The 11945-nt window shown below is 45.6% G+C and overlaps 1 protein-coding gene across 1 annotated transcript in view; it reads right to left on the reverse strand.

Moving 5' to 3' along the window:
* The window catches only part of WDYHV1 (WDYHV motif containing 1), a 15596-nt gene extending 11464 nt beyond the window's left edge, over window positions 1–4132 (reverse strand). Inside the window, exon 1 of the mRNA XM_006086325.3 lies at window positions 3946–4132. Coding sequence (XP_006086387.1) covers window positions 3946–4034 — 89 coding nt within the window. The 5' untranslated portion in view covers window positions 4035–4132. The remainder of the gene's footprint in view (window positions 1–3945) is intronic.
* Between the last annotated feature and the right edge of the window lie 7813 nt (window positions 4133–11945).

An 11945-nucleotide genomic window follows, 5' to 3' on the forward strand; every position in this document is an offset into this window, starting at 1 on the left:
CCACATGCGGCTCTTTGGCCCCTTGAGTGTGGCTCTTCCACAAAATACCACGTGCAGGCGCGCACACACAGTGCCCATGCGCAGAAGTCGGTATTTTGTGGAAGAGCCGGTATTTTGTGGAAGAGACACACTCAAAGGGCCAAAGAGCCGCATGTGGCTCGCGAGCCGCGGTTTGCCGAGCCGTAGTTTGCCGACCACTGCCTAGCCGGTTTGGCTCAGTGGACAGAGCGTCAGCCTGCGGACTCAAAGGTCCCAGGTTCGATTCCGGTCAAGGGCATGTACCTTGGTTGCGGGTACATACCCAGTGGGGAGTGCGCAGGAGGCAGCTGATGGATGTTTCTAACTCTCTATCCCTCTCCCTTCTTCTCTGTAAAAATCAATAAAATATATATATATATTTTTTAAATGTACTGTTTCGATGGGACATATAACATATAGTATCTAACATTTTTAAAAATCTGGATGTTTTGAGACCAAGTTTTGAAAAGACATTTGTCTGTCTTGCCTACAGACATTTTGGAGAGTTGGCCACAAACACCTTCAAAAGCCTGTGATATACAAAACGCTATGCTAAGTGCTTGGAAGATCTGATAAATCAGAGCTCACAGACAGTGAGAGGAGACATACAGATCCATAAATAAGCACGCATCCAAGGCCATGAAAGATGCATAGAGAGCACAGAAGAGGGAATCACTAACTTTAAGGGATAAGGGAAGATGAAGGAACAGGTCAGTTGTTTTTTCTTGTTTGTTCCCCTTAACCTCATCCCAAGGATGTGCATAGAATTAATGCAAAAAGTTCATGACTCCGTATGTACCATAAGCACTACTTGTAGGCTGAATACACATGTGGTTTGGACATATTTGGCCTAATTTTTCAAATATGTGTGAATGTTACACAGGAGAAACAAATTTAAACATAAGAGATACTGAACTTATAGTCCATTTCTACTGTCCTTTTTCTTTCAAGAAAGTTAATATCATGTAGGAGGATTTCATGAAACTTGTGATGTTAATAGAACAAAGGGCCTTATATACTCGGAAACCCTGGGATGGAAAGAGCCCCTGATGTAATGTGAGTCCTGGCACTCATTTCACTGGTTTAGAAAAAGTGGGGAATGATGATAATTTCTCAACCTGCCGGTTGATTATTTTGGCAGCAGAAAAGCTAACAAAGCAACATTAGGGCCAAGATTCTGCAAGGAAGGGTTACTCGTGATGGGTTTAGTCAGAGAAGCATGCAGGAAGGAAAAATGCTCCACAAACCACACAGTGCCACACAGAAAGCGGCCACCACTGTTATCATGAAGCTGGGTCTTAAAAGGTAAGGAGCATCTGAGGGAAACTGACAGAAGTGGAGGTGGCATTTATTTCAAGTTAGAAGAACCCACAGGCGCAAAGGCAGTAAGGTATACCTACCGGATGTGTGCAGACAGGGCAAAGCACTGGTTCTCAATCAGAGGCAATTTGACCCCCAGGGGAAATTTGGCAATGCCTGGAGGCATTTTTGGTGATCACAAATTGGGAGAGGATGCTACGGGTCTCTAGTGAGTACAGGCCAGGGATGGGCTACATTTCCTACAATACACAGAACAGCCGCCACAACGAAGATTTAACGCATTCAAGATATCAAAGGCACCAAGGTGCGAAACCCTGCAGTACAGCACAGAAGGCAGGTTCCAAATGAGATTGGAGGAACGGGCAGTGACCAGATCTTAGAGGACTTGCTATGCTCAAGGGGCAGACTTTGTTTTCTCTGCCTGTATTCCTCGAAATGTGTTCAATGGACTCAAACTCCTCCACTGTGCTGCTCATACATCCAGAGTCTGGGGTGGGACCCTAAGAGCCGCATGTTTTACAAGCTCCCAGGTTTCTCCAGCACATTCAAATTCAGGATGGCACTGAGCAGTGTGAAGCCAGCTAAAGTTAAAGACCTGGCAGTACAGGGAACACCTGGCAGAATGGCCTGGTAGGAAGCACTGGAACAGGTCCCCAAGAGCTAGCCAAGGAGAGTCTGGCCTATGGCAAGAAACTAAAAGATGATCTACTGGAGAAACATTCATCTCCTACCATTCTCCCATCAAACCGCTCCACTCCAACTGTGCCAACTTCCTTGTTAGTCCTGGAATATTCATGGCATACTTCCTTCTCAGAGCCCTTGCCCCTGCTGTTCCTCCTGCCTGCAATGTCCCACCGATATCCATGAAGCTCCTGCCCTCTTTTTCTTCAGATTTCTATTCAAATACCACTTTACCAGCAATGTCTTCCTTAAATATACTAATATAAAAAAGTCAGTCTCCACCTGACCTGGATTTGTCTTGTAGCACTTACCCCCCAAACATGGTTTACTTGTTTTGTCTGCTTTCCCCCAACAAAAACATTAAAAAAAAACATCTTAAGTTGTCTATTTTGTTCACTGCTGTATCACTAGTGCCTAGAATCGTGCACTGCACACTCCAAATGCCGAATACACATTTACTGAATGAATGAATCAATGAACGGACATTAGGGATAAGAACTAATAAAATTTAGGTGAGAGCAGGGCAGACAAAAAGTGTAGTAGTTAAGCATGGACTCCAGCATTACGGACATTCAGTTTCAGGACTACCACGTGCTAGAATCAGCCGTGGGCAAACTACAGGCTTCTCTGTGGCTCATCTTTTTCATTTAAAAAATTAGGAAGATGCCAAAACCGGTTTGGCTCAGTGGATAGAGCGTCGGCCTGCGGACTCAAGGGTCCCAGGTTCGATTCCGGTCAAGGGCATATACCTGGGTTGCGGGCACATCCCCGGTGGGGGATGTGCAGGAGGCGGCTGATCGATGTTTCTCTCTCATTGATGTTTCTAACTTTCTATCACTCTCCCTTCCTCTCTGTAAAAAATCAATAAAATATATTTAAAAAAAAAAATTAGGAAGATGATAATAAACAGAAGCTGTGTCCTAGGCATGGATGGAAGAACTTGGCACTGGGCCTGACATGCAGTCAGAGCTGAACAAATTGTTAAGCTCTTGGTGGCACCAGATTGGTGACCAGCTGAAGGAGGGAACAGTAGTTTTAGATGGCCCTAAGGTTTCACAATTGTGCAGGGACTGAAGTGGGGAAGGAGTCACACAGGCAAGGGAAGGGTAGGTGTGGGAGTCAAAGGACCAAGGTGGGATTGGTCATTCAGCCACACAGGTGGCCTTGGACAGGGGCACAATATGTAGAGTCCAGAGCCAAATTCTACGTGTAAATCCCCATTCCTTACTCACAAGCTATGTGGCCTGAGGCATGTTACTTCAGTGTTCTCATCTTTAAAATGGGTACAACAAGGGGAACCTATCTCCTAGGGTAATTGTGGGACTTCAATGAATTCGTTTACATAGACCACTCAGCACAATGCTTGGCATATAGCAAGTGCTATGGAAGTATAACCATTATTATAATGACAACAGGGTGGTTAAGATCATGGTTTTTTGGTAAAGAGGGTCTGAACTGGATTCCGGGTTGCTATTAACTGGGTGACCCTGGGAAAGTTACTGCAAAATCTCTGTGCCTGCATTATCTTCCAAAATTAAAACGACCTTCACATCGGTGTGAAACCACACCGGTTTCGGCAGAGTAATTTCCAAAAGGCTCTCTGCGTTCCACCCTCCAGCTCCAACTACTCCCCTGCCTTGCCCTCAAGCACTGAAATCTGCTGAGAAATGTCCCAGCGGAGAGCGCCCAGCAGAAGTAATGCGCCCCCGACCCTACCATTCCCGGAGAAATCCGCCCCTCCCCACCCCCACCCAGATCACGTTCTACCGGGAGACGAGGCTACCATTCCCGCTGCCTCCTCCCGCCAAACCAGAAAACCCGCCAGTCGGGGCCCAGAGCACCCCGGGAAGGGGCCGGGCGGAGGCGGGGCCCGGCTGCAGCGGAGCAAGCCCGGGAGATGCTGGGTGCTGCGCCCGCGCCCCTCACCAGTAGCAGCTGTTGTAGACACAGGCGTCCCGCGGGGGGCTGGCCGGCTGGTACGGGGCGGCTGCCGCGGTGGGGACATCCCCATCCATGGTGGCTTGGGCCAGGGCACGGGCTTGAGGCGGGCGACTAGACCAGCCCCGCAGGCGGGCTTCGGGGACGGAGCTGGCGCGCAGCAGCCCGCTCGGGTTCGCCTGCCGGAGTGGGCGGAGCCTGGGGCCGCTGGTGCAGTTCCGAGCGGTGGAGCCTGGGATGGGTGGGCGGAGCGTGGGTGGAGCCTGTGACCAATGGGCGGAGACTGGGTGGAACCTATGGTGGGTGGACGTGGCCTGGTGGGGCGTGAGATGGGTGGGCGGGGCCTGGTGGAGTCTGGGACGGGTGGGCGGGGCCTGGGTGGAGCCTGGGACGGGTGGGTGGAGCCTGAGATGGGTGGGCGGGGCTGGCGGCGCGGTATCCCCGGCGCACCGCCCACGTGGGCAGTTCTAGTTCTGGCGGGTGGGGCTAGGGGGCTGGGTGGACGGGCCCAGGGCAGCCCTGCGGGCGCGACACGTGTGGATCCCGGGCGACGTGGGCGGGATCGGGGCCGGGTGAGCGGCCTGAGTTTCCTGCGAGGAAGACTGCGCGATTCTGGAAGGAGCCGGCCCGGTGGGAGGAGCCAGGAGCGGGCCACGCGGCGCGGGTTCGGGTGGACCGCGGGGATCGGGTTCGCTGGCGGAGAAGCGGTCACCGACCGCGACCTCGGGAGGAGTCCGGGGAACGCTTGGAGTCGGTAAGCCGCGAGGCGCTGGACGACGCTTCGTGAAGCTCCACGAGGAGTCTGAGCCCTTCCGCCAGCCTGGGGCCGGTTGCCCGCCGTGGAGGAACCGGCTGAGATGCGGAAGGCTCGGTGTGTGCAGTGAAATCACAGAAACTTCTGTGTGAAAAACAAACACGCTTTAGCTCTTTGAACCTGGAGTCCGCGGGAGCCCCAGGAAGAAGGGGGCGCTGGGGGGATTAATTCCAAACAGGTCAGGCAAGACAGGTGATTATTTAGGAGCCTTTAGTGGTTTAACAAAGCCCGGTTCATGCCAAATGGACTTCATTTCCAGTTGTTGAAAGAATTAATTGATTGTTGGATTACAGTACAAACAATTTAATTTTATTCCAATAAAGCAGCTGGCCCAGTTTTTGTTTGTTTGTTTTAATCCTCACCTGGGGATGTTTTTTCCATTGATTTCTAGACAAAGTGAAAGGGGGGAGAGGGAGAGAGAGAAACATCGACATGAAGAGAGACACATGGATTGGTTGCCTCCTGCATGTGCCCAGGGCTGGGAACCGGCAACCTATATGTGCACTTGACTGGGAATCGAACCCACGACCCTTCCTTCGGTCCACAGGCCGACTCTCTAACCACTGAGCAAACCAACCAGGGCTGGCCCCGTTCTGTTATCATGACTATACGCATTTCGTTAAAAGTCCAGGCAGAAGCCCTAACCGGTTTGGCTCAGTGGATGGAGCGTCAGACTGCGGACTGAAGGGTCCCAGGTTCGATTCCAGGCCAAGGGCATGTACCTTGGTTGTGGGCACATCCCCAGTAGGAGGTGTGCAGGAGTCAGCTGATTGATGTTTCTCTCTCATCGATGTTTCTAACTCTCTATCCCTCTCTTTTCCTCTCTGTGAAAAATCAATAAAATATATATTTTTTAAAAAGTCCAGGCAGAAGAACTGTTTATCAGATTGTTTAACACTTTAGGGTGAGCTAAACACTTTAGGATCTCAAGGGATCAGAAGCAGAGCTGCCTCTCAGGCCTCCCTTCTTCCCTTGTCAGCCAGTTCCTCCGTGCTTGGCGCTTGGCTTCACTCTCAGGTGCTGTGGGAAGGGTGGCCGCTGGCAGCCCCATATTCATATTTTCCAGGCTTGACAACCCCAGTGGAAAGAGAAAACTTCTTTTTCCTCATAGCACTCACACAGAGGGACTTGTCCCTTTATTGTTTACATTTCTATACTGCTTGAAATTTCCTCATGTATTGGTTTTTAATAAATTTTTATTAAACCAAATATATAAGCATTGATATAAAGAGCTGCATGGACATACTGTTGCTCACTTCATTGTGGCCCAATGGTTTGTTGCACCTGAGTTTGTTTTCAGATCCTGCTATTATAAATAAAGCTGCAATCAACATCTTTACACATAAATCTTGGTCCATGGCTCTGATTATCATGTTAGGATGGACTCCTAGAGATGGAGTTCCCGGGTCAAAGGTTTTTAATATTTTCCAGGTTTATTTTTTTTTAAAAAAAATATGTTTTTATTGATTTTTGAGAGGGAAGAAGAGAGGGAAGGAAAGAGAGAAACAGAAAAACATGTATTGGCTGCCTCCTGCACACTGCACACACCCCAACTCTGGGAATCTGGCCCACAACTCTGGCATGTGCCCTGACCGGGAATCAAACTGGCGACCTTTTGGTGCATGGGACAACGCTCAACCACTGAGCCACACCAGCCAGGGCTCCAGGTTTCTTAATACATGTCATTATATTGGTTTTAAGAAATGAGCCCATGCTCTAGCTGGTGTTGCTCAGTGGATAGAACGTCGGCCTGCCGACTGAAAAGTCCCGGGTTTGATTCTGGTCAAGGGCACATGCCCAGGTTGCAGGCTCGATCCCCAGTAGGGGGTGTGCAGAAGGCAGCCGATCAATGATTCTCTCTCATCATTGATGTTTCTATCTCTTTCTCCCTCTCCTCTCCCTTCCTCTCTGAAATCAATAAAAATATATTTTAAAAAAAGAAATGACCCCATACCTCAATATCATATTGAGTACTATTATTTTAAAACCAAAAATACAGGTATAAAACTGGCATTTCCGTTGTTATTTTAGTTTGCATTTAACAGATTACTACTTTCCTGTACTAAAAGGGAAAATTTTAATATAAAGCGGAAAATCCTAAGAACAGCAATGTACTATGGGAGCTCTGAAGGGAGCACCCTCACCATTGGGGTCAATATTGGGCTGGGTTGGAGCACAATACTGTTATTGCTCATCTTACTTAGAATGGGGTGGGAGGGAGGCAATAGTCCCAGGCCTCTCTGCCATGGCCCAGTCCATGACTGTGGTATCAGGGGAGGCTAACTAATGATTTTCCTTCTTTTGTGGAAAATCAATAAGATTAGCTACAAAGTTTACGTAAGGTCAGATTTGCAACATTCCTGAAAGAAATCCCTGTGCAAACTGATGTTTAGTTTCCAACTTTGTTACAAAAAAAAAGATTGAGAGACCCACCTATGACCTCATCTCAAATGAGGTAATGGAATTATGATTAGCTCTTACCTCAGCCCTCTTTTCTGCCACACTTAAGGAAAAAACAACAACAAAAAACTTGACCCTGTTTGTAGTCAGGCGACGTGGGAAAGAACCTCAGATTCCATCGCCCCTTCCTTGCCTAAATCAGGTCACTCCTATCTGAGATAGCTAAAGACTTTGGAAAAGGAAAGAAGTACTACTTGCCAAAGACCAGTTCTAGGCCAGCTCTTTAAGTCTCCTAAGGCTGCTGTAACAAATTACCGCAAACTAGGTTGGGGGGAAAAGCACACAAATTAATTCTCAGTTCCGGAGGCCAAAAGTCTGAAATCAAGGGGTCAGCAGGGTTGGTTCCTTCTGGAGGTTCTGAGGGAGAATCCTTTCATACCTCCCTCCTACTGGTGGTTGCTGGCAATCCTTGGTGTTCCTTGGTTTATCGATGCAGCACTCCAATTTCTGCCTCCATCTTCACGTTACCTTTTCTGAGTGTCTCTGTTGTGTCAAATCTCCCTCTCTCTTATGACACCAATCACTGGGTTTTTAGGGCCCACCATAAATCCAGGCTGATCTCTTTTTAAGATCTTTAATTATATCTGCAAAGACCATATTTCCAAATAAGGTCATATTTACAGGTACTAAAGTTTATAACTTAGACATATCCTTTTGGGGTACATGAATCAACCTGCTGCACCAACCAAAGGCTGAAGCAAGTGTGGTAATTCTTAATATTGTGGGAGAGAGAATAAAGGGACAGGAAAACCCTTTGGCTGGCTCTGTCTATGGATGTTCTGAAATTTCTATTTGTTTGCTTTTTTTAAAAGAATTAAAATGACTGCTATAATTTCTGTGGAAGTCAATTTGATAATATCTAACAAAATCACAAAATCATATCCCTTTTGGGTGGAAGCCCCTTTTATACATTGTTATCTATCTATCTATCTATCTATCTATCTATATATATAATCTATATATATAAAAGGCTAATATGCTAAGTGTTCAACCATCCAACCAGTTGCTATGATGCACACTGACCACCAGGGGGCAGATGCTCAATGCAGGAGCTGCGGTGATGCGTAATGGCACCACGGACCTGGTACCCACAAAGCAACACTCGGCTCCCCCCAAGTGGGACACAGGCCCGCCACCACCCCAGAGTGACACCCCACCAAATCGCAGCCAATGCTGCCAAGACCCTATGGCACAAAATGCGGCCCAGAGACCAGATCAGCCCAGAAATGGTCGCTGTGGGTGCTGGGTAATGACATCACGTAGCAATGCCCAGCTTCCTCTCCCTAGTGACAACTAGCCTCCTTGCAGTTTCTTCAGCCCAGGAACACGACTTGCTTTATAGCCAGGTGCAAACATTTCACACTGTAACCCAATGTCTGTGAAGTGTTTTCCCGTGCCTTGTCTCATTTGATCCTCACAGAAGTCCTAGAGTAGGTAGATAGGAGACTTGGTGGAATCCTATTTTCTTTTCATTAGCCTGAAGATGGAGATTTAGAAAGCTTAGAACCTTGACCCGACTGAAAAGAAGTAAGAAATTGTGGACCTTCAAAATGATTGCACAGAATATAGTCAAACACTGCTGCAGTTAAATATTTTACCCTTTGTTCTCCCTGCATGATCTACAATAATAATCTGCTTCGTGTTGATATTTACTGCTGTGCTGCTGACAATTACCTGAAAGACAAGTTGAGGTGCTTCACTGGGCTGGAAAAAGTTTAGCTACATCAGAAAGCAGGACTGCCGAAACCGGTTTGGCTCAGTGGATAGAGTGTCGGCCTGTGGACTGAAAGGTCCCAGGTTCGATTCCGGTCAAGGGCATGTACCTGGGTTGCGGGCACATCCCCAGTGGGAGATGTGCAGGAGGCAGCTGATCGATGTTTCTCTCTTATCGATGATTCTAACTCTCTATCTCTCTCTCTTCCTCTCTGTAAAAAATCAATAAAATATATTTTAAAAAAAAGAAAGCAGGACTAATTAATCTCACTGGCACCAATTGCATGCGTGTGTTTCGATCTGTCATTGTCGATCGTGAATTTGGTTGACACTTCTATTTTAGAAAAAGGGCAAATAGCAATATTAAAGTATTTCTTCTAATGAATTTCCTTTCAATGTGCACGAATCCATGCACTGGGCCACTAGTTGAGGTATAATATTCATAAAGAAAAGTGAACACGCCAGAAGGGTAGAGTATATGACTTTAAATATTATTCTTTCCTCTTCCACTTATATTGGGTAAGCAGCCATTTAAAGCTTTTTTAATTATAAAATTAATACACATAGTCAATGCAAAATCATAATAATTGAGAAAAGTACAAAGAAACTACACAACAACCATTTATATTACCATGCAGAAATTAACCATTCACATTTTGTTGTAGTTTCTTCTAGGCTTTTTCCAATGCAAATATACACATATAGTGTTTTTTTAAAAGATGGAACTGTCTGATCCTTTTTCTTAACAATTTACAGTGCATTGTGCAAATATAATTTTCCATATAATTAAAACTTTCCATATAATTAACAGTTACATTCATACTTTTTAATGATTGTATAACATTCCTTTTTTGTTATTGTTAATCCTCACCTGAGGATATTTTTCAATTGATTTTTAGAGAGAGTGGAAGGAAGGGAGACACAGAGAGAGAAACATCAATGTGAGAGAGACACATCGACTAGCCAGGGATTGAGCCTGCAACCAAGGGACCCTCCAGTCTGTAGGCTGACACTCTATCCACTGAGCCAAACCAGCTAGCGCATAACATTCTTTTTAAGTGAGGCCTCACTGAGGGACATTACAGTTGTTTTCAGTTTTTGACATTATGAACAATTTATAAATATCTTTTTATAATATGCATTTTTTAAAATTTATTTTTCAATTACAGTTTACATTCAATACTCATTTTGTATTAGTTTCAGGTGTTGAAAACTTTTTAAAGTTAAAATTTTAAGTGTAGAATCCTATATAATAAAAGGCTAATATGCAACTCAACCGAAAGGCAGAACAACTGGTCGCTATGACATGCACTGACCACCAGAGGGCAGATGGTCAATACAGGAACTGCCCCCTGGTGATCAGTGCTCTCCTACAGGGGGAGCACCACTCAGCCAGAAGCAGGGCTCACTGCTGGCAAATGCAGCAGCGGTGGCAGGAGCCTCTCCTGCCTCCACTGCAGTGTTAAGGACCCCTCGGGGATGTCCACCTGACGGGGGATGTCCGCCTGATGGCGGAGAGCAGGCCTAAGCCAGCAGGCAGACATCCCCCAGGGGTCCCGGACTGCGAGAGGGTGCAGACTGGGCTGAGGGACCACCTCCCCCACTTACCCCCAGTGCACGAATGTCGTGCACCGGACCTCTAGTATATAATAATTCTGTATCTTAAATGTGCATCAAAAGGAATTCCTAATATTTCCTCCAGACTTGCTTTAGCCATGGCCTTTTCCATCTAAGTGTAGCTTCATCTTTTCATTAACTCAAACAAAAAACCATGCAAACAAAAGACCAAACTTTGCAGTCATCCATGACTCCTCTCTTTCTCTAATGCTGAAATCCAATTAATCAGAAAATTCACTTGGCTCTTTCTTTCAAATATACCATTTCCCATTATCTCCACGGCTCTCATACTATGTCACCATCATCTCTTGCCTGGATAATTGCAGTGGCCTCCTACCTAGGTTTGCCATATTTAGCAAATAAAAATACAGGACATTCCAATAAAATTGAGGTTAAGATAAACAACAATTTTTCTCAGTATAAGTATGTCCCAAATATTGCCTTCTCCATGCTGGAGCCAAAGGGATTCTTTCAAAAATTCAGAATAAGTCACTTTTCTGTTCAAAATCCTGTGATGTCTTTTCATCTCACTTATAAGAAGAAGTCAACACACACACACACACACACACACACACACACACACACACACACACAACAAAAAACACACAAACTTACAGCTGAGGTCTACAGCCCTGCAGGATCTGCTATTAGCTGCTCTTTCCTTTTTGATCCTTCCTGTCCTCCCCTTTTCTCTTCTTGCACTTCTATTATCTGGGTCAGACTTTCCCTAATCACTCTGTTTAAAATTGCACACTTTCCCCTTCCCTACTTCATATTTCCCTGTGACCACCTATTTTTTTTAATTTTTTTTTACAAATCGTTTAGTTTGTCTTTCTCCTTCCACCAGAATTGAAGTTGTATGAGAGCATTTTTGCTTTTTTGGGCACTGCTGCATCCTCAATGCTTAGAATAGTGCCCAGTACATAATAGATGCTCAATAAATATTTAATAAATGCCGGAATTAAGTAAATGTAGTTATCCAAATCAATAAATAGCTTTTGTTTCTGTTTCACTAGAACACTCACATTCTGATCATTCAGCATGTTATCTATTTCAAAGTAGTCAAGTAACTGTTGTCATCTTAAAGAAGCCTCCCCCCACCCCCCCGGGTAATTCTAACAGTAACATTTATAATTGTAGACACGGTTCTGAAGTATAGTAATATCATATAACTTTAGGTATTACTATTACAGTTAATTTAAAGAGGAAAATTAAGACCCGGAGAGGTGAATAATTTGCTTAAGATCGTACACGTGGGATAGGGCAGTGTTGGGCAGAGAACTGCGCTTTAGCTCCCTTTCTGTTTGCTTTGGAACTTGTTTTGGTTAAGCTATCAATAAAAAGCTCTTGTGGATTCAAGTCCAAACTCAACAAACGTCAAGTG

Source organism: Myotis lucifugus, unplaced genomic scaffold, assembly GCF_000147115.1.
Source record: "Myotis lucifugus unplaced genomic scaffold, Myoluc2.0 scaffold_27, whole genome shotgun sequence".
In the NCBI taxonomy this organism is placed as follows: domain Eukaryota; kingdom Metazoa; phylum Chordata; class Mammalia; order Chiroptera; family Vespertilionidae; genus Myotis; species Myotis lucifugus.